The sequence below is a fragment of the Leuciscus leuciscus genome (genome assembly GCF_965113295.1).
Source record: "Leuciscus leuciscus genome assembly, chromosome: 7".
NCBI lineage: Eukaryota > Metazoa > Chordata > Actinopteri > Cypriniformes > Leuciscidae > Leuciscus > Leuciscus leuciscus.
In genome coordinates this window covers 2,067,544-2,090,823 of record NC_138731.1, presented here as the reverse complement: position 1 = coordinate 2,090,823, position 23,280 = coordinate 2,067,544, and the positions used below count along the sequence as shown (strand labels likewise).

At 41.7% G+C, this 23,280-nt stretch overlaps 2 protein-coding genes and 1 long non-coding RNA gene across 3 annotated transcripts in view; 1 reads left to right on the top strand and 2 right to left on the bottom strand.

The window, feature by feature from the left end:
• The window catches only part of plbd2 (phospholipase B domain containing 2), a 55,723-nt gene extending 39,031 nt beyond the window's left edge, over positions 1-16,692 (top strand). Inside the window, exons 7-12 of the mRNA XM_082174460.1 lie at positions 562-722; positions 802-897; positions 1,838-1,909; positions 9,505-9,657; positions 10,683-10,845; positions 16,337-16,692. Coding sequence (XP_082030586.1) covers positions 562-722; positions 802-897; positions 1,838-1,909; positions 9,505-9,657; positions 10,683-10,845; positions 16,337-16,507 — 816 coding nt within the window. The 3' untranslated portion in view covers positions 16,508-16,692. The remainder of the gene's footprint in view (positions 1-561; positions 723-801; positions 898-1,837; positions 1,910-9,504; positions 9,658-10,682; positions 10,846-16,336) is intronic.
• Positions 16,693-17,375: 683 nt separating this feature from the next.
• LOC309502201 lies at positions 17,376-18,028 on the bottom strand. Its single transcript, XR_014207184.1, has 2 exons — positions 17,834-18,028; positions 17,376-17,744 (listed from the first exon to the last, which is right to left on the bottom strand). It is a non-coding gene; the product is annotated as an uncharacterized lncRNA (long non-coding RNA).
• Position 18,029: 1 nt separating this feature from the next.
• On the bottom strand, positions 18,030-22,280 carry LOC309502593 (claudin-10-like; the record flags this gene model as incomplete). The annotated part of the gene is made up of 5 exons (XM_082174994.1): positions 21,914-22,280; positions 20,707-20,868; positions 20,555-20,636; positions 20,371-20,478; positions 18,030-18,084 (listed from the first exon to the last, which is right to left on the bottom strand). Coding segments are annotated over exons 1-5 (639 nt in total), but the record flags the coding sequence as incomplete, so codon positions are not given.
• Positions 22,281-23,280: the final 1,000 nt, after the last annotated feature.

Here is a 23,280-nt window from a genome sequence, read left to right as displayed (position 1 = left end):
CCAGCCGGTTGTTCTCTCTGTGTGTGCGTGAGTGTGTGTGTGTGTGTGTGTGTGTGTGTGAGTGTGTTATCTCAGAATAAACCCCTTCAGGTGTGTGTGTGTGTGTGTGTGTGTGTGTGTGTGTGTGTGTGTGTGTGTTATCTCAGAATAAACCCCTTCAGGTGTGTGTGTGTGTGTGTGTGTGTGTGTGTGTGTGTGTTATCTCAGAATAAACCCCTTCAGGTGTGTGTGTGTGTTATCTCAGAATAAACCCCTTCAGGTGTGTGTGTGTGTGTGTGTGTGTGTGTTATCTCAGAATAAACCCCTTCAGGTGTGTGTGTGTGTGTGTGTGTGTGTGTGTGTGTGTGTTATCTCAGAATAAACCCCTTCAGGTGTGTGTGTGTGTTATCTCAGAATAAACCCCTTCAGGTGTGTGTGTGTTTGTGTGTGTGTGTTATCTCAGAATAAACCCCTTCAGGCTGATGAAGACCTGATCCTGATCACTCTGTCGGGTTTATTCTGAGATAACGACCGGCTGGATGTACATTATCCCTTACTTAATATTAGTTTGTTTTCCCTCAGGTAACTTTGGAAACCACGATTGGCAACAGTAACCCTGACCTGTGGAAGTTTGTGCGTCCCCGCGGCGCTGTCATGGAGTGGCTGAGGAACATCGTGGCCAACCGGCTGGCGGACAGCGGCCCGGCCTGGGCCGACATTTTCAGCAAACACAACAGCGGAACGTGAGACTCTCTCAATGCATCTCATTACATGAGCACTCGTGAATGAAAGCCGCTGATCAAACTGCACTGTGATGGACAGGTACAACAACCAGTGGATGGTGGTCGACTACAAGCTGTTTGTCCCGGGAAAGGGATACACACAACTAGGGCTCTTCACAGTCCTGGAGCAGATCCCGTAAGCATCCGTGTTCTCTTAAAGTCACAGTACTGAGGGAGACTGCTTCACACTGACACTTTATAACCATTATGGAATTAAGACAGAACGCCACACTGGCAGTCAAACGTTTGGGATAATTAAGATCATTTAATGTTTCTGAAAGAGTCTCTTCTGCTCACCAAGGCTGCATTTATTTGATCAAAAATACAGTAAAAACAGTGAAATATTATTCTAATGTAAATCATCTGTTTTCTATGTGAATATATAGTAAAGTGTAATTTATTCCTGTGATCAAAGCTGGATTTCAGCATCATTACTCCAGTCTTCAGTGTCACATGATCCTTCACAAATCACTCTAATATGATGATTTGATGATCAAGAAACAATGTGATACATTTTATTTTTCAGGATTCTTTGATGAATAGAAAGTTCAAAAGAACAGCATTTATTTGAAATAGAATCTTTTGCAACATTATAAATGTCTTTACTGTCACTTTTGATACATTTAATTCATTCTTGATGAATAAAATTAATAATTTCTGTTTATTTTCTATTTAAATGGTAGTTTATCAAGATCTCCACAGAAATCTGAAACTGTTTTCAACATTGATAATAATCATAAGTGTCTCTTGATCATCAAGTCATCATATTAGAATGATTTGTGAAGGATCATGTGACACTGAAGACTGGAGTAATGATGCTGAATATTCAGCTTTGATCACAGGAATAAATTACACTTTACTAGATATTCACATAGAAAACAGCTGATTTACATTACAAATATATTTCACTAATTTTACAGTATTTTTTTTTATCAAATATGCAGCTTTGGTGAGCAGAAGAGACTCAAATGAGAAATTGCTATTTACATGATTAAGCTTCTAGACTGATGTGTGTTTGCATTACAGCAGCAGGAGCGCCGGATAACGTGTGTGTTCTGTGTGTGTGTTTCCTCCAGTGGGATGATCGAAATGGCGGACCGAACAGAAGAGCTGTTTGAGACGGGATACTGGGCCAGCTACAACATCCCGTGAGTAAAGAGACCCGATCAGTCAAACCAGAGTCATCGATCATCTCCTCTTTAGGCCATGGGTGCGAGCTTTAACCTTGCTCGGGTGTTTTAGGAGGAAGAATGTTTCAGAAATGTGGTTTCTAAGCACAGATCCAGCATAACGGTCAAGCCCGTAGCTGTAGTTACAGTTGAGTTGAGAGAACAGTGTATCCATCTAGACACGGATTGAGTTCCAGCTGCTCATTCCAGTGGATAATAGTGCAGATTTAACAGAAGAAAAATATTGATTTCATTTACGTCTGATATTTAATGTTCCTGATACAGCTTGGACAGTTGAGAAATTCACACAGATCACTTGAGTTCCCACCACAGAATACAAAATAAAAGAGGTGTTTGCTAGATACAGTATAAACGTGCAATTCTGACTGTTAAAGTCTGATAAGTAAAAGTCCAAAGTGCAAGATGTGAAAGTCCTGATCTCACAGTTCTGACTTTTCTCACTATTGTGAGTTTTCTGAGAAACAATTTGAATTGCGAGAGAAAGTTGCAATTACCTTTTTTTAATTATTATTATTGTTCTTTGGCGGATCTTCCAAAGATAAGCGATTAATAACCACCGTTGCTGGGAAATGTTCTAAAGAAAAGTTAAAATGGAGAAGAGGTTGTGAAAGTACAGAGTCGCTCTCTCAGCGGTGTATTCATATCACACTGACCACATCTGTCACAACATCTGTGTGACGTCCTCAACCTCATGATGTCCGCTAGTGTTCATAGCTTCTGCCGGATGAAGAGAGTGAACCGCTGACACTGACCGCTGGAGAACAGGCCAGGTCACGTGCATTCATATATACAGGGTTCAAAGTCACATTTCAGGCTTTTTAACACCTGAAGAAATAAAAATTAATAGTGTACATTAGGGGTGCGCAATATTGACAGAAATCGTTGATAATAATTAGATAATATTTTGCTGAGTGTGTTTTTGAGTGTGTATTATGGCTGGTTTAGGCCTGTTGTTGACAGCAGACTCATGAAGATATTCATATTCTTCATCTTCTATGCAGTGGTCGGTTCACAGCAGTGACAGACATTAACTTTTTTATTAACGGGCAATATTTTCCACCTTAAATTGATTTCCAGGGGCATTTTAACCTATATAAGGTCATTTTTTCTAAACTTATTAGATGTATACATCACCTTTTATGTCAAATTCTAACACTCAAATTAAATTCTATTAGAATAATAATACAGTACCACTGTATCCAGTCAAATTAAAGTTTTATACAATACAGAAGTAAAGTTTATTTATATTTCACAGACCTTTCACAGACAAGGAAGGATCACAAAGTGCTTTACAGTAAGAAAATAAATAATATCAAAACAAATAAAATAACACCTGTATAAATACCATCAAATACCATAGAAATGTAATAAACGCCAAACCATATTGTTAATTAAAGGTGCAGTGTGTAAGTTTTAGCAGCATCTAGTGGTGAGGTTGTGAATCGCACCCAGCAGAAGTTACGGTGTCCGACAGGAAGTGATGTCGTCGTCTGAGACAGCAGAGAGTAGCTAGTTCAGCAATGAGGTTTCTTTACAAAGATAAATCAAGAAATTATGTTTACTTAATTATTCAGTAAAACTATAATGTTATTGTGAATATTATTGTTAGTTGTTCTTCATCATGACAGGGTTTTTCCTGGGTCAACATTGATCTTCGGTGGTGGCTGACCAACACTGTCATCCTTTCTTTTTTTAAAGCTGTGATTTTACCACTTGATTTCATAGCTTTTGCGAGATAAAATCCTTCTTTGCTAGACCTGATAATTATTTTGGTATATAATCATCAATATCAAAAAGTAGAATAACAAAAGTAGCATTAAAAAGTTTATTTTAACTAATTGTCTAATTTTCTACCATATACTGTACAATTGAATAAAATTAGCTGCTAGATAACAATAACTTGCTTTGCACTTTTTTTTCTGGTTTCACCCCACTCCAGTCTAAACTACTTTTTTTTTGTAATGTTTCTACACATTATAATATAAATAACCTGAAAATACTAATATGTAGTTTATTGCATGAATACATGAATTGTTTGATCTTGTTACTTCACAGTGCATTAACTAATGTTAACAAATACAACTTTTGATTTCAATAAAATAAGGCTACTAGTAAATGGTGAAATTAGCATTAAAGGAACTGTATGTAAGAAATGTATTTCAATTAATCATAAAATGGCCCTGATATGTCACTAGACATTAAGAAATCATGTTCATTTCAAATACTTATATCACTGACAACAGTAGTCCGGCCAGGATATTGTCATTATAAAAGTGAAGTTGCAGCCCTCAACTGATGTTGATGATGTCATGTTGTGTTTTGGCCTGAAGCTCCACCCTCCACCTATCTACCAATCACAAAGTCAGTAGTGTTTCGGCATCCGGGTTGCCAGCTCTGCTAGTTACCACAGCTGCAGCTACAAACGTGTCGGATAAAACATGTCTAACGTTACGAAACCTAAAAGATCTCGTTATGAATCCGAAATATGCAAAATATCTCTCATGGAGCATAAACATAATTAACAGAAAAATAACGTACTGTGTAGGACTCGTCACTTGCCATTGGAAGCTCCTTGTAGCAGCCGACGTTCCTGCTGGATCCTGCAGCCTATCTGGCAACCTGGAGTCAGGGGGAGGGGGAGGGGATACACCGCTCTACAGTCATTTGAAAGTGATTGCAGTACCAGTTTTGGCCACAATCTTACATACGGTTCCTTTAATAAAGATTTATAAATGCTGTAGCAGTGCAGTTTATTAATAGTTAATGTTAACTAATGTAGTTGTAAATTGTAAAGTGTTACCGATTTGTTATACACCGATTCAGACGTCTCGTGAGTTCAGTGTTGGACTGATCAGTTGTTTTAACCATTCATTAAAGTGAGTCGGTTCAAAGGAGTCATTAGTTTGCGAATCGGACGTGTCATTAGCGGACGTGTACGAGGCAGTTAGGACATCGCTAGGGGTGTCCCCGACTATGGATTTTCATAGTCGAATCAGAATCGTCAAGTCTTGACTATAGTCGACTAATAGTCGAATCATGTGTATGGGGGCGGGGCTTTAACATTTCAAAGCCGCGATGTACAGAAAATCACACAAAGATATAGAATAAAATGTATAAAAACATTTTGGATCAATAAAACTAAGAAATAACATTAATAACTCCAGAAAGGCCACACTGCAGACAGGATTTACATTTCACATGCAAATCAAATTAAATCGGCTAAATTACCTGTGCGAGCAGGCTCTAAGTACAGCACAACATCGATGCACCGAAAAAATAAACAATTAATTTACTAAATTAAATTAGAACAGAATATACCTTTCTAATAAATAAAAATACAAAACGAAATAAATCAGAATCAAGTCACAAGATGAGGAGCAAATGTGTGCAAAATGCCTAAAGTGCAGGGCAACATATATTCAAAACACAAGCCACAAATAGTTAGATTAGATAACCCTGACAGATTAATAAATAAAGAAATGATTAAAATAATGATAGTAGCCAGAATTTTCAACTTTGTCTTTTTAACTGCAGAAACAACAATAAATGCTAAACTGGAGTCGCAGTCTTTTTAGCTTAAAATGTTCACAGCATCCAAACATCAATAGAACCGGCTGAAAAGTTTTCCTGTAGCTCAGTTGTGGGTTCGATCCCAGGGGATTGCACATACCTATGTATAAATGTATAGGATAATGCAATGTAAGTCGCTTTGGATAAAAGCGTCTGCCAAATGCATAAATGTAAATGTAAATGTAAAAGTTTTGAAATCACTTGTACCCTTACCTGATCGAGAGAACAAATGTCTGTGTCCGCTGGAGTCTTTTGTGCGCGCGGATAAAATACATTCTAAACACGTAACGTGAGAAACGTTTAACGACTTAATCTCCTAAAATAGTTCCATTAAAATATGAAAACGCATTGCGTTCATATTCTGGGTTCATCTGCTTATCTCCACATAGTATGGTTTCGTAATAAAGTGTGTACTGTGTACATTAATCCACGTTAAAGTGCCTTTTAAGCGTTTTAAAAGCTTTTTTCACGTTAAGCATTTTAGAATGTCCCGTGGAAAACCAACTTGTTAACGTTGGCCGGCAGAAGTGCGATCATGGTTTTCCTGATGCTAAATCCAGCCTTGGAGAATATCCTTTCTGATGGTGTACATCCACACTTTAGTTTTTCTTATCCCAGACATTGTTAAAGATTTAAAGGGCACCTATTATGCAAAATTCACTTTTACATGGTGTTTGAACATAAATGTGTGTTGGCAGTGTGTGAGCAAAACCACCCTAGAATGATAAAAATCCATCCAGTGTTTTTTTTACAATCTCAATAAATCATAAGCACTGTCTCAGAATGAGCTGTTCTCAGATTCAGCGCAATGTGACGTAGAATTGAGCAGGCCCCGCCCACGACTGTTGAGTGACACTTCAGTTTGAGCGTAGACCCGCCCTGAGTGAGCTGGACACAGAGTCCGCCATTGTTCGACGCTTGAGCAGCTGTAGACAAGAATGTCTCCTAAGCGATTGAGGTGTGTTGTTGTTGGATGTAAGAATGAACATATCAGTCTTCATTTACTCTCGTTGTTACTCGAGGATGGATCTGTACTGTTTGTGATCAAGCTTACACTCTCCGGAGCAACAGGCCTAACGTAACTGGACACGGAAGAAATGAAAGTGCGAGCGCGCTCTTTATGACAGCTCTTCGAGTCATTTTACGGATATAAGGTTTACCAGTTTATTTAGCACCCACTGAAAAGGTGTGTATATTTGTTTACTGTTAGTTGTAACGAGTGTTTTGTGTACTTCGCTGTGTATGTTGTTGATAATGAAAGGGAGAGAGAGAGAGAGATAGAGAGAGAGTTTATGGATAAGACTTTAATGCTCACTTCTTATACTATGTTTATTCAGCTCTTACAGAGATTCTCTGGAGTAAAACTAACGCTTCATCTTTTGTGTGGTGTACAATAAACTTCACTGAACTCATCAGTATATTTTGGTCATCATTCGGACGAGGTCTGCTACAGCAGGCTTGTATTAGTGGATAAAAGCAGATGACAAATAAGTTATAACCATAATTAAACTAAACTATACCTGTTCTATCTCCATACAGCATATATTCTCTGGCGCTGTGGGCATTATTGTCCGACTCCGGGTTGAAATGAACACCGCAACTGAGAGTTTCTGTTCTGATATCATCAGATGAGATTGTCCTGACTGAAGCGCGAGCTCATGAAGCTCCGCCCCCTGTGCCGTGCAGCAGCAGTTAATTTGCATTTAAAGGGCACACACTAAAACAGCGCGTTTTTCTGAGCCCCCAAAAATTACAATTTAAACATGCTGTAAAAAATGATCTGTTGGGTATTTTGAGCTAAAACTTCACATATATACTCTGGGGACATCAGAGACTTATTTTACATCTTGTGAAAAGAGTCATAATAGGTGCCCTTTAAATCCGTGCCGCCAAGACGCTCCTCTGTCGGTCACGGATTGAAAGTGAAACTTAAATTTGTCACGGGGTGTTTGGATTTATTCACGCACGTTAAAAAATATTTATTAAAAGCTTCTTTCTTCGCACATTTTTATATAGAGCATTATCATGATAGGCTGAATATTAACGTATTGACAGAAACAGTGTTGTTTTTGGCAGCCTTTTTAGTTTTAGTCTTAGTCTTTTGGACGAAAATGCTTTTTAGTTTTAGTCACATTTTAGTCACTTATAAACTTGATAGTTTTAGTCGACGAAAACAAAAAGGTTTTAGTCAAGTTTTAGTCGACGAAAACAAAAAGGTTTTAGTCAACTTTTAGTCAATAAAAAAAAAAAAAAAAAAAAAAAAGTAGTCTTTAACAAATTAATTTAGGTTAAAAAGTATTGGAAATGGGCTTAGGTTTGACAGGTTGTAGCAAGTGTTGCAATTCGAGTGTTGTAACTCAATTCAATTTGAGCTACTACAACATTACACACAGATAAAGTGGTAACAGTGGAATCACTGTTTTACTCCAAAAAAAGCCAGGAATAAAAACATTCTTACTTTGGCAATTGTGGCTTTATTATATAATTAGTTAAATAATAATTTATGTTATAATTTATGTTATAATCTAAGTTATAATCTAAGTTATATAATAATTATATATTACTTTGTACCAATTAGCCTACTAAACTAATGCTCGGACACACTCGGTCTCTCTCGCACACTGTTGCTCGCTCGCGCAGTTCGTTTCGCTTTTGTCCAGTCCGGCGCCTCATATCGAAGATGTGTGGCGAGTGACTAGCCGCAGCCGCAGGTGTGTTGTTGTTGTACGGAATCTGATGCGTGGCATGGTGGCAGCCGGGTGGTGGGCGTACCCAAAACAAGGATAGGAAGCGGCAGCATTGCTGATACTTTTTTAGCTCAAAACAGACAGATTTCATGCAAAATAGGCAGAAATGACATGCATTGTGAACGTCAGACTTATAATCATTTTTGTTCCGTCTCGTCTCGTCAACGAAAACTCGAAAACGTCTCGTCATGTTTTAGTCACCTTAGAGCCATTTTTAGCTAGTCATCGTCGCGTTATCGTCATAAAAAAAAAGATGCGTCAACGAAATCATTTCGTTATCGTCATCGTTGATGAAAACAACATTGGACAGAAAACCGGTAGTTCTATGTGAAATCAGACATTGAGCGCCCTCATATAGCCAAAGTGGCATGATCCTCGTTTCATAACACCTCTGCGAAGATTCGACCGTGAGATCGGTAGTCGAATCAGGCTCCTCCAATCGAAGCATCGAATCTTCGACTATTCGGGGTCACCCCTAGACATCGCACAAGATTTGTGTTAGCACAGAAAACATTTCATCACTGGATAGGTTTTTCCGTTTATTGAAAGTGTGGTGTATGTCAGCTGAATGTGTGGAATGCTTCAGCGAAGATAAGGCAACGTTTATTTTTTTTAGCACAATTCACACCCAGCAGTTATTCAAGAAATACATCTCCGAATGCGCCACGTATTCCGATCTTTTACCATCGTGTCAATTGATTTTGATTAATATGAGCGAGGGAGAGAGAGCATGAGTGAAGAGAGTGTGCGCGCAGCTCTCTCTCTCTCTCTCTCTCTCTCTCTCTCTCTCTCTCTCTGCTCGTTCTTTCAGTAACATGCACCCTGGCACAAGCGCAGCAGTTCATCTACATTAGGCAAACGGGTTTGTCCGTTTAGGGCCGTTGTAGAAACATGTCGATGTAAGGAGACCCGCGGTGTGTGTAGAGAGAAATGCCTCATTCTAAGGTAATAAAAACATAACGGTTCATTGTATAAGGTCTTTATACACCACTGAAAACAGTTATATATATGATATTGCATTTCTGTCAACAGATCCTCCTAAATATTACACAATGCACCTTTAAAAGCTTGTCCAAAAAGATGTCTTCAGGTGTTTGTTTTTTTATGTTTCAAAGCAGCTTTACAGTGATAACAGAACGAGGATTTAATGCAGACAGAGTTGATTTTAGCAGAAAGCCTCAGTTGTCCGACACACACCCAGATCTGCTGCTGCTTCAGGATCTGCTGCTGTTTCAGGTACTTCGAGGCGGTGTTCAATGCCAGCGGAGGACCGGAGCTGGTTCAGAAGTACGGGTCCTGGTTCTCCTATAGCCAGAGCCCCAGAGCACAGATCTTCCGCAGGAACCAGACTCTGGTGACCGGCATCGAGTCCATGGTGCGTCTGATGAGGTACGGTCCGCTGTAACCGTCTCCAAAAACACTTTAAGGAGGCAAGCTAAATGATCATTTAAGGGAGGGACCCACCAACCAGATTTTCAATCAAACCAAGTGCTAAAACTCTAACATATAAACTTCATAACAGGCACATGGCACAAAAGGAAATCTAGTTTTTAAAGTTTATATGAAAAGACACAAAAATGTTTGCATTGACAAACCCCCCCAAAAATATATAGAAATCCCAGCAACACAAAAACCCAAAGTCATACAAATGATTTCTGTCACTCTGTGTGCAAATGGGGGAAAGAGAGAAACCCTTATCTGACGATTGTCCTATTGTCCATAGGAGTAATCAAAACATCTTGAAAAGTAATGTCTGTTTAGCTTGTTACAGAGATGTGGATAAACTGAAGAAATGCCAGAGGAATGATGCAGTGATGAAACGATCCAAATGAAATCCAAACACTATGTGCAACATTTTTAGGCCTAGCTTTCACTGTCCACAGTCTGCTCCTTTCTGGTATGTTGGTAGTGTCTTTAGAGCTCTCATGCTCCAGGCAAACGAGGCATAATATAAAGCAGGCCAGTGAAGAAATGGTGTAAATAAAGAGTTCTTCTACAGTAAAACACACAGGCTAGCATTAGCATGCTACCTACAAACAAACCAATACAAAAAGACATGCAAACCAAAATACAGCTTACATAGAGAATTAGCCATGACAAACTAAACATAGAAAATACTTACTTGACTGAGCTTGAATAGGCAGTTCCTCTATCAGGACTCTGAGCAGTTGGGTAAACACAAGAGACGACCATGCTTCCCTTTCACCAAACTAACTACTTCTCTCTTCTTACCTGGCTGTATACCACAGGAGGAGAGCAACATAGAGCCCCCTAGTACATGGTAGTGGCGTTACACTTAAAAAAACCACACTAACCAAGTTCTGGGCGGTTACACTGCTGAGGTCACATCTGTGTGTTGTTTCTCCCATTGCTTCCGGCTTCATCTGGCCTGTGTGTGTGTGTGTGTTCTGCAGGTATAATAACTATCAGGAAGACCCGTTGTCCCGCTGCGACGCCTGTGACCCGGTCCAGAATGGGGAGAACTCCATCTCTGCCCGATCCGACCTGAACCCTGCCAACGGCTCTTACCCGTTCGGGGCTCTGAAGCAGCGGCCACACGGTGGGACCGACATGAAGGTCAGTGTCCATCACTGTTTACATCCAGAGTTTATATCATTAGCATATTAAGCTCAGTTTCCATCCCATCTGTTAAATAACAAACAAAATCGTCACTTCTTGGTGCAAAATATCAGTAATAAAGTGTACGTTTCTGCATTCGGTCTCAGACCATCAGACGAAACACAATAAACGCTGTCATGTTCTCTTGCGTTCGGATGGCAGTGTTCGGGAACACGTTGTTGTAACGCCCCTGTCCTCCTGCAGATGTTTTGAGTGTTGTAACGCTTCTGTCCTCCTGCAGATGTTGAGTGTTGTAACGCCCCTGTCCTCCTGCAGATGTTGTTGAGTGTTGTAACGCTCCTGTCCTCCTGCAGATGTTGTTGAGTGTTGTAACGCTTCTGTCCTCCTGCAGATGTTTTGAGTGTTGTAACGCTTCTGTCCTCCTGCAGATGTTTTGAGTGTTGTAACGCTCCTGTCCTCCTGCAGATGTTTTGAGTGTTGTAACGCTTCTGTCCTCCTGCAGATGTTTTGAGTGTTGTAATGCTCCTGTCCTCCTGCAGATGTTGTTGAGTGTTGTAACGCCCCTGTCCTCCTGCAGATGTTGTTGAGTGTTGTAACGCCCCTGTCTTCCTGCAGGTGTTGTTGAGTGTTGTAACGCTTCTGTCCTCCTGCAGATGTTGTTGAGTGTTGTAACGCTTCTGTCCTCCTGCAGATGTTTTGAGTGTTGTAACGCTTCTGTCCTCCTGCAGATGTTTTGAGTGTTGTAACTCTTCTGTCCTCCTGCAGATGTTGTTGAGTGTTGTAACGCTCCTGTCCTCCTGCAGATGTTGTTGAGTGTTGTAACGCTTCTGTCCTCCTGCAGATGTTTTGAGTGTTGTAACTCTTCTGTCCTCCTGCAGATGTTGTTGAGTGTTGTAACGCTCCTGTCCTCCTGCAGGTGTTGTTGAGTGTTGTAACGCTTCTGTCCTCCTGCAGATGTTGTTGAGTGTTGTAACGCTCCTGTCCTCCTGCAGATGTTGTTGAGTGTTGTAACGCTTCTGTCCTCCTGCAGATGTTTTGAGTGTTGTAACGCTTCTGTCCTCCTGCAGATGTTTTGAGTGTTGTAACGCTCCTGTCCTCCTGCAGATGTTTTGAGTGTTGTAACGCTTCTGTCCTCCTGCAGATGTTGTTGAGTGTTGTAATGCTCCTGTCCTCCTGCAGATGTTGTTGAGTGTTGTAACGCCCCTGTCCTCCTGCAGATGTTGTTGAGTGTTGTAACGCCCCTGTCTTCCTGCAGGTGTTGTTGAGTGTTGTAACGCTTCTGTCCTCCTGCAGATGTTGTTGAGTGTTGTAACGCTTCTGTCCTCCTGCAGATGTTTTGAGTGTTGTAACGCTTCTGTCCTCCTGCAGATGTTTTGAGTGTTGTAACTCTTCTGTCCTCCTGCAGATGTTTTGAGTGTTGTAACTCTTCTGTCCTCCTGCAGATGTTGTTGAGTGTTGTAACGCCCCTGTCTTCCTGCAGGTGTTGTTGAGTGTTGTAACGCTTCTGTCCTCCTGCAGATGTTTTGAGTGTTGTAACGCTTCTGTCCTCCTGCAGATGTTTTGAGTGTTGTAACTCTTCTGTCCTCCTGCAGATGTTTTGAGTGTTGTAACGCTTCTTTCCTCCTGCTGATATTTTGAGTGTTGTAACGCTCATGTCCTCCTGCAGATGTTGTTGAGTGTTGTAACGCTCCTGTCCTCCTGCAGATGTTGTTGAGTGTTGTAACGCTTCTGTCCTCCTGCAGATGTTTTGAGTGTTGTAACGCTCATGTCCTCCTGCAGATGTTGTTGAGTGTTGTAACGCTCCTGTCCTTCTGCAGATGTTTTGAGTGTTGTAACGCTTCTGTCCTCCTGCAGATGTTGAGTGTTGTAACGCCCCTGTCCTCCTGCAGATGTTGTTGAGTGTTGTAACGCCCCTGTCCTCCTGCAGATGTTGAGTGTTGTAACGCTTCTGTCCTCCTGCAGATGTTGTTGAGTGTTGTAACGCCCCTGTCCTCCTGCAGATGTTGTTGAGTGTTGTAACGCCCCTGTCCTCCTGCAGATGTTGAGTGTTGTAACGCTTCTGTCCTCCTGCAGATATTTTGAGTGTTGTAACGCTCCTGTCCTCCTGCAGATGTTTTGAGTGTTGTAACGCTTCTGTCCTCCTGCAGATGTTGTTGAGTGTTGTAACGCCCCTGTCCTCCTGCAGATGTTGAGTGTTGTAACGCTTCTGTCCTCCTGCAGATATTTTGAGTGTTGTAACGCTCCTGTCCTCCTGCAGATGTTTTGAGTGTTGTAACGCTTCTGTTCTCCTGCAGATGTTGTTGAGTGTTGTAACGCTTCTGTCCTCCTGCAGATGTTGTTGAGTGTTGTAACGATTCTGTCCTCCTGCAGATGTTGTTGAGTGTTGTAATGATTCTGTCCTCCTGCAGATGTTTTGAGTGTTGTGACGCTCCTGTCCTCCTGCAGATGTTGATTGTTGTAATGCTCCTGTCCTCCTGCAGATGTTGTTGAGTGTTGTAACGCTTCTGTCCTCCTGCAGATGTTTTGAGTGTTGTAACGCTTCTGTCCTCCTGCAGATGTTGAGTGTTGTAACGCCCCGTCCTCCTGCAGATGTTTTGAGTGTTGTAATGCTCCTGTCCTCCTGCAGATGTTGTTGAGTGTTGTAACGCTTCTGTCCTCCTGCAGATGTTTTGAGTGTTGTGACGCTCCTGTCCTCCTGCAGATGTTTTGAGTGTTGTAACGCTTCTGTCCTCCTGCAGATGTTTTGAGTGTTGTAACGCCCCTGTCCTCCTGCAGATGTTGAGTGTTGTAACGCTTCTGTCCTCCTGCAGATGTTTTGAGTGTTGTAATGCTCCTGTCCTCCTGCAGATGTTGATTGTTGTAATGCTCCTGTCCTCCTGCAGATGTTGTTGAGTGTTGTAATGCTCCTGTCCTCCTGCAGATGTTTTGAGTGTTGTAACGCTTCTGTCCTCCTGCAGATGTTTTGAGTGTTGTAACGCTTCTGTCCTCCTGCAGATGTTTTGAGTGTTGTAACGCTTCTGTCCTTCTACAGATGTTGTTGAGTGTTGTAACGCTTCTGTCCTCCTGCAGATGTTGAGTGTTGTAATGCTCCTGTCCTCCTGCAGATGTTGTTGAGTGTTGTAACGCTTCTGTCCTCCTGCAGATGTTTTGAGTGTTGTAATGCTCCTGTCCTCCTGCAGATGTTGATTGTTGTAATGCTCCTGTCCTCCTGCAGATGTTGTTGAGTGTTGTAATGCTCCTGTCCTCCTGCAGATGTTTTGAGTGTTGTAACGCTTCTGTCCTCCTGCAGATGTTTTGAGTGTTGTAACGCTTCTGTCCTCCTGCAGATGTTTTGAGTGTTGTAACGCTTCTGTCCTTCTACAGATGTTGTTGAGTGTTGTAACGCTTCTGTCCTCCTGCAGATGTTGAGTGTTGTAATGCTCCTGTCCTCCTGCAGATGTTGTTGAGTGTTGTAACGCTTCTGTCCTCCTGCAGATGTTTTGAGTGTTGTAACGCTTCTGTCCTCCTGCAGATGTTTTGAGTGTTGTAACGCCCCTGTCCTCCTGCAGATGTTGTTGAGTGTTGTAACGCCCCTGTCCTCCTGCAGATGTTTTGAGTGTTGTAACGCTTCTGTCCTCCTGCAGATGTTGTTGAGTGTTGTAACGCTTCTGTCCTCCTGCAGATGTTTTGAGTGTTGTAACGCTTCTGTCCTCCTGCAGATGTTGTTGAGTGTTGTAACGCCCCTGTCCTCCTGCAGATGTTTTGAGTGTTGTAACGCTTCTGTCCTCCTGCAGATGTTGTTGAGTGTTGTAACGCTTCTGTCCTCCTGCAGATGTTGTTGAGTGTTGTAACGCTTCTGTCCTCCTGCAGATGTTTTGAGTGTTGTAACGCCCCTGTCCTCCTGCAGATGTTTTGAGTGTTGTAACGCTTCTGTCCTCCTGCAGATGTTGTTGAGTGTTGTAATGCTTCTGTCCTCCTGCAGATGTTTTGAGTGTTGTAACGCTTCTGTCCTCCTGCAGATGTTGTTGAGTGTTGTGACGCTCCTGTCCTCCTGCAGATGTTTTGAGTGTTGTAACGCCCCTGTCCTCCTGCAGATGTTGTTGAGTGTTGTAACGCCCCTGTCCTCCTGCAGATGTTGTTGAGTGTTGTAACGCTCCTGTCCTCCTGCAGATGTTGTTGAGTGTTGTAACGCCCCTGTCCTCCTGCAGATGTTGTTGAGTGTTGTAACGCTTCTGTCCTCCTGCAGATGTTTGAGTGTTGTAACGCTTCTGTCCTCCTGCAGATGTTTTGAGTGTTGTAACGCTTCTGTCCTCCTGCAGATGTTTTGAGTGTTGTAACGCCCCTGTCTTCCTGCAGATGTTGTTGAGTGTTGTAACGCTTCTGTCCTCCTGCAGATGTTTTGTGTTGTAACGCTTCTGTCCTCCTGCAGATGTTTTGAGTGTTGTAACGCTTCTGTCCTCCTGCAGATGTTTTGAGTGTTGTAACGCCCCTGTCCTCCTGCAGATGTTGTTGAGTGTTGTAACGCTTCTGTCCTCCTGCAGATGTTTTGAGTGTTGTAATGCCCCTGTCCTCCTGCAGATGTTGTTGAGTGTTGTAACGCTTCTGTCCTCCTGCAGATGTTTTGAGTGTTGTAACGCCCCTGTTCTCCTGCAGATGTTGTTGAGTGTTGTAACGCTTCTGTCCTCCTGCAGATGTTTTGAGTGTTGTAACGCCCCTGTCCTCCTGCAGATGTTTTGAGTGTTGAGACGCTCCTGTCCTCCTGCAGATGTTTTGAGTGTTGTAACGCTTCTGTCCTCCTGCAGATGTTTTGAGTGTTGTAACGCTTCTGTCCTCCTGCAGATGTTTTGAGTGTTGTAACGCTTCTGTCCTCCTGCAGATGTTGTTGAGTGTTGTAACGCTTCTGTCCTCCTGCAGATGTTTTGAGTGTTGTAACGCCCCTGTTCTCCTGCAGATGTTGTTGAGTGTTGTAACGCTTCTGTCCTCCTGCAGATGTTTTGAGTGTTGTAACGCCCCTGTCCTCCTGCAGATGTTTTGAGTGTTGAGACGCTCCTGTCCTCCTGCAGATGTTTTGAGTGTTGTAACGCTTCTGTCCTCCTGCAGATGTTTTGAGTGTTGTAACGCTTCTGTCCTCCTGCAGATGTTTTGAGTGTTGTAACGCTTCTGTCCTCCTGCAGATGTTGTTGAGTGTTGTAACGCTTCTGTCCTCCTGCAGATGTTTTGAGTGTTGTAACGCCCCTGTTCTCCTGCAGATGTTGTTGAGTGTTGTAACGCTTCTGTCCTCCTGCAGATGTTTTGAGTGTTGTAACGCCCCTGTCCTCCTGCAGATGTTTTGAGTGTTGAGACGCTCCTGTCCTCCTGCAGATGTTTTGAGTGTTGTAACGCTTCTGTCCTCCTGCAGATGTTTTGAGTGTTGTAACGCTTCTGTCCTCCTGCAGATGTTTTGAGTGTTGTAACGCTTCTGTCCTCCTGCAGATGTTTTGAGTGTTGTAACGCTTCTATCCTCCTGCAGATGACGAGCTTCGGCCTGTTCCAGCGGCTCGAGCTGTTAGCGGTCAGCGGTCCCACATGGGATCAGACGCCCGTGTTCCAGTGGAGCCGCTCGCCCTACAAAGACCTCCCGCACATGGGCCATCCGGACCGCTGGGACTTCAGCACCGTCCACGTCACGTGGTCCACATGATCCCACAGCCCATGATGATCAATGTGATGACCGTAACCTCAGGAAGAAATCAGCCTCAGTACTTTGATTATAAGAGATTGATATTTTGACTAAGAGAAGTGTAATGCATTCTGAAAGAGATCCTCTGAAATGTTCAGTGTCTTTGAAATGACAATAAATCAAGACGTGATTGTTCTGTTGCCTCATGTAGTCTCAGACGTGTTTCCTTGAATTCTTGACCTTGATTCATGAACTTTTGGGTGCTTAGATTTCACTATTTTTATTAAAAGTATACATCAGAAGCCAAGTTACATCAGAAGCACTAGACTGAAAATATACAAATAAGTGTGGTCATAGGCGTAGATTTGGTGTGGGGAGGTGTTTTAAAAAGCAAACCTTCACAAACTAAATAACCTTCTAAACTTGCAATATATATCCAGTCTTTATTGAAACAGCTTTCTTTCATCAGAGAAACAGATAACAGGTGTGTTCGACTTGATGTGGCGCTGCGCAGTCGTTTAGCCGGATTCACATATGACAACGATTACGTGTTTCCCGTTCTTTCTGATACATTCAGCTCAGCTGATGCTCACAAATTCGTTTTTATAACAGTAAAATCTCTTCATGTAACCTCAATGTTATATTGTGTCGGGTTTATCAAAATAAAACTGATAAAAAATATATAGACACACTTTATTAGTATTTAAGTAGTGTAGGATTGTGTTGAACTTTATATTCAAGTCAAATTTATTTGTAGTGGTTTTCACAATGCACGTTTCAATGCAGCTTTACAGAACATGCATGAGTCCACATTACAATTTATAGAGATCTGTTATCAGAGGTGACTGTCTAAGTTATGCATGTCAGAAATGTATATATACAAAATCACAGCTAAAAATGTATTAAATTAAACAGTGTAATAATTTAAGGCAGAAACAATGAATTTGTTAACAAATGATTATGACAGACAATTGGTTCTGTATTACCCAGTACATAGCCTAAAGGTCTGAATGAAAAGTGTTTCTGTTGCTTCATGAAAGTGTTTCCTGTTTCCTGTATTTGACATCGCATCTCTTCCGCTTCATCAGTGATAAACCCCGCACACGCTGACGGACTAACATGGGGCAGCTGTGAACAATCCAGTAAAAACAGGAACAAAGTTACGAAACACAACTCAAATCTGAGAGCTAATGGAGATTTGAAGAGCATCACCCGTGACACAGTCATCAGGATAGACTAGAGTCACTCCAATTTATTTCTGTAAAACAATTAATTCTGTGTCTTGATCACAATGTTGATGATGTTAAAAAAGACTTGCATAAAGATTCACTGAATGCTTTACACTACCAATAAAGAGGTTTTCCAGATAAACGCATGGTAACACAGGAGGATATCAGACGTAGGCGTCCACACTGTGAAACCCTTTAGCAGGTCTGCTGGGCTGGGGCTTGGGCTTGGCTCTGTCCGGGACGGGCGACGGCGGAGGAGTGGACAGCGTCTTCTGCTTCGGCTCAGAGGAACGACTCTGATAGGACTTCTCTTGGGTCTGCTTCAGCTCAGAGGAACGACTCTGATAGGTCTTCTCCTGGGTCTTGGAGCTTAAGTCACAAACATTGAATCATGATTTATGTTCAGTAGCAGGACATCTTGGTAGGAAATTCATAAAAACGTTAGTTTATTTCAATGGGTCACTTCAGACATTCTACTAAGTAGAAGTAACGTTGCACCTACATGTCAGCTAACTGACTCTCATTAGAGTATTAGTACTGTTAGGTTAGGGTTCGGCTTAGTAGAATGTAGTTGCAAAGTTAGTTATAGTCAGTAGAATGTCTTAAATGGACCATTTAAATAAAGCAGGGGAAGCACTTCGGAAATCCCGGTCCCTCAATTTATGAAAACTAAAATTTTTTGTGAAATTGACTTTGAACAACACACAAGCACACTTTCTTGATTACACACTAGTTGCATTTCGCGTGGATGTCGAGTAACACTTCATTTTAGTGTCCTTGTTACGTCTTCTTACTCCAGTAATAGCATTAAATTATGCATTATTACATGCAACTAACCCTAAACCAAACCCGGTAGCACTGTTTATATACCCGTCCTTCAGATGAGACGTTGAACGAGGTCCTGACTCTCTGGTCATTTAAAATCCCAGGATGTCCTTCGGAAAAAGAGTAGGGGTTTAACCCCGGTATCCTGGTTAAATATGCCCACTGTCCTCTGTTCATCATGGCCTCCTAATCATCCCCATATATACTGATTGGCTTCATCACTGTCTCCTCTCCACCAGTAAGCTGGTGTGTGTGTGTGTGTGTGTGTGTGTGTGTGTGTGTGTGTGTGTTCTGGCGCACTATGGCTGCCCTCGCTTCCTCCAGGTGGAGCTGCACATTGATGGTGGTTGAGGAGATTTCCCCCTCCTATGTAAAGCGCTTTGAGTGCCAATAAAAGCGCTTTATAAATGCAACGCATTATTATTATTATTGTATTTCACAGTCCTGTTCTCATTGTACAGACTATGTACTTATAACTGGGTAAAAACGAAGTGTTGCATCCACCAGCTGTATGTTCTCCTTGTTCTCCACCAGAGGGCACTCCTCCTGACTCCCTTGCTTTCCTATCATGAACTTCAATTCCCATCACCTGGACTCATTGTGCCTGATTACTTTCTCATTACCCTTGTTAACCCTGCCTATATAAGCCCTGTCATTCTTGGCAAAGTCTTGTTTGTGTCACACTGCAATTCTGAGCGTGCTCTTTCCAGTGTTATGCTTTTGATCATCTGCCTGGTTTCCTGGATTTCCCTGTTTGCCTGTCTTGGACTTGGTCATTGTTTGTATTTGACCCACTGCCTGTTACATGGATTAGTGATGGGAAACTTTAGTGAAGGCTTTCATCAAATTGTGCCGAGAAACGGTTCATTACTCAAAGCTTTTAACACAATGCGCATTAGCGACATCTGGTGGCCAGACTCATTTTCTCCACCATTTCTAACAAATCACTGTGGAGCAGAAAAGACACGTGACCAAACAAAGCTTCGGAAGTCCATGACATACAAGAGTGGAATCAATCTGGGATCACCACAGTTATATATAATCTGATCAAATATAATCTTGAAAAATGTATGTGTGCCAATGAGACCACAACTCGTGTCATAATATAAAATATACAAGTATGCGATCATAATTAGTAATAGATGTGAGAAGGTAAAAAAAAAAAATGGTTGGTGTTTTTTTATTTATTTTTACAATTTGTTAAATATTGTGTATAGTGCATTTAAATAAATAATGATTCCTCAATATTTTTTTCCCTTTATCAGGTGGGGTCGCAATCTCATGAAGCACCATTTTTTTTTTCAACCAGCTGTTCCGACCTTCCGATACTGCATGACGATCGAAGCTTCAAACGTCATCAATCACATGGTCATTTTGATCAAGCATCGGTACAGTGTGTGATACTATAGTGCTTTGAAAACCGCATCAGAGTCCCAGTATCAACCGTACCATCACTAACATGGATTATGATTTTGGATTGCCCCAATAAAACTGCATTTGGATCTTCAAGTCTCAGAGCAGTCACGTGACACTAGGTAAACCTGATCTTAACCCATGTAGTTATCTTAATATTACCCAGTACTTTCTTAGGTAAGCGCTCTGTAAGACTGTATAAACCATAACCCTATAGTAAGCACATGCTTATTAATATTATTCAGTATTACACTGTAACAAGAACACCTTCAAATGAAGTGTATTTCCATGTTGTATTGAAGGGTGAATCTCAAGGCACTTGGTTGTAAAATAGGCTTCATTTTCTTAATGCACAGTCTCACTCCTGTGTTTGTGTGATTCAGTCAGAGGTGCGGATGATTGTCATCAGACTGATACCTGGACTGGCAGGCCTGGTTCCCTGCGGTGACGCTGTACACGAGTCCTCCGGCCAGCAGGAGCGCCGATCCGCCCCATCCCACAAACAGCGCCGCTCCCAGCTCAAACCTGTCGCCACAAGAAACACCGTTCCAACTCTGATCCGCATCAACTGCACATTTCATTTCTGTACTGAAATATTCACTTTTTGGCCTTGTAGTTGGGATCCATGAACTCGGAAATCACCTTGTGGCCGTACCAGCTGTAAGCCAACATGCCGCAGAGACCTGAAGCAGAGACAGAAGAGTTTAGAGGAGCAGAGGCAAGCTGGACCGGCTGGACAACTGCAGGCTTTACCTGACAACAAGTAGTTGATGCCGGCAGCCAACGTTACTCTTGCATTCACAGTCTCAGAGCCTCCGAGTTTTGTGCACTTCATCCCCACCAAAGCCAGAGCGGAGCCGAAGAATCCCAGAGTTATGGATGTGATGACGAGAGATCGGCACAGATGAATGTGTGCTGTTGAAAGATGGACACAACAATAGTCACATGTATCTATGTATTTAGTGTTTGTCACAATGCAGTAATATTGTATTATGTGATGAACATTTTGCATGCGCATTCTAAATGATTTATGGGTGCACATCATTATTGTATTAATAATCTTGAATGAGAATAAGTTCCTTTTGCAGCATCTCTTCTCTTCTCTGATGATGTGGGCGGGGCTATAACCTGTCACTCACATGAGATCAGCCAATAGCAAACCACAACCATCCAATCAATTCCCCACAGATAAAAACAAGTATTATATACAGTCAAACCAAAATTTATTCAGACATCTTCAACATTTCAAATGATCACAGTTTATTCGCTATAGTTTAGAAAATGGTAATAAAATATGACAAGAATATAAGTTGATATTTGACTGGTTTTGTCCGTCCTTCTGTTAGACTGTCTCACACATGAATTATGTTGAATATCTGTCAGCTGTTAAATGTAACTACACAATTAGATAATACCAGTTTAGCTCAACCAATCACCAAGCAATGCTTCATTGTGTTCGGTCTGTGTGTAAAAAGAGCATTAGCAATTAAAGAAAACACACTTCAGCAAAACATGATCAGCTCCCAAATTTTAATACATTTTACTGGTAGTCACTGTATGAAGAATATTTGGGTATAATATGTCATAGTTTACTTTATTTTGCTCTCCTCACTTACATAAATGAACTATATTGTCCTGCACACACTAGTAAAAAAATATAAAAAATTATATCTGGTGTCTGAATGATTTTTGGTTTGACTGCATGTATATAAAAAGGAAGAAATTCAGTAACTTTATCTAATTTCCTGTAGCCAAAACAATGGTTTATTATTTTTCTATCATAATAACCACATATAATGCAACAACATGCCCCTCTACTCGTGATTGTCATGAAACGTCAGTGATAGTTCAATGTCTTTCACTCCCTTCATACTAACAGAACACATGTTCAGCAGCTTTACGACACAGCCAGCCTGAGACACTACTGACTGGAATGAAGAAACTCTCTGATAACACTTACTCTGCAGAGCCAGCAGCGAGGGGAACTCTTTGCAGTCGGAGACACCGGTGGAGTCAGACAGACAGTCTTTCCAGAGGTTGGAGAAATAGTGGGAAGAGGTGAGGACTAAACTGGCCACTTCAGAGTAAGTCCAGTACTCCGTGGGCATAGTCGAGCAGATCAAGATCCAGCCGCAGACGCATGCTACGAAGCAGCCTATTTCAGTGTACATCAGCACCGTTCTGTAGAGCATGCTGGGATTGCCTGGTGCAGCTAGAGATGAAAATATAGATGATCTTTTAAAGCTTAAGTCCGCTGAAAGACGAACGCACCTTCCGTAAGGTGTGCTGAAGGATCTGGTGCTTTCACTGGTCTGAGGGCGGAGGACGCTGCTTGTTTGTGGTGTCATCAATGCCACTCGCACACACTGTTTATTATATACAGACACCCGTATTACACGCTTGTGTATTAGAAATGTCACCTCGTAGATTCCAAAAGGGTGTTTTCGCAATGATGTCATAGAGCAGGGTTACTCAATGTGTAAGAATTGAGAAGTTAGAAAGTGCCGGACAGTCTGGTTGAAGACAGGATCTTGCTGGAAATTACCATTTGAACTCACCATTTGAGACAAAGGTCTCACCTCAGAGTCATCCTAATCTACATTTCATTCCCTCATCCCTCACCCCCTCTCTCTCATGCTCAGATCACCTGAATTCACCCAAGAAAATATATGGTTTAATGTGAATGATTATCATCGAGTATTGTACATTTTTGGTATCATTTGAAATGTCTCAGTGCGACTGGTACAAATGATGCTAAAGGCTGTGTTCTTTAGAGCGCCCGCGTCCCACGTCGGAGACACAGTTTAGGATCAGGTTGATTAGGACCGATTACACAAGTAAAAAAATAGTAACAAGTCATTATAGCTGTGCAGTTTGGAAGCGTCTGAAGTTGAAGCTTTATTTCTCGTTAATTTACAGCAGGTTCAGAGAGTAAGCATGTTTTATAAGTGTTTTAAGTTTCACATCAATCTACACTCCACATCATAATAACAATAAAAAACCCTCAAGCCATTTCTTGATTTGAGCAGCTCAACAATCTGTCTATATGAACAAGTGTTACTGACAGCAGTGTATTCATACAGTAACAATATCTTTGTTAATTTTACTATTTACTCAACGAGATTCGGAGAGGACGCTGGCGCGCGTAAGCTGCCGCTTCTCTCGCCTCATTTAGTTTAGTTTAACATTTTACATTTATTTGAACTCTTTTGAGTCTTAACTTGATGCTTGATTTGCACCTATTAATCTACCTGGTCTGCTGCTGGTCTCGTCCACTGCCGTGTTTACCTGCATACTCTGCTCCCTGCCTGCTGTTGTCTCCATGTG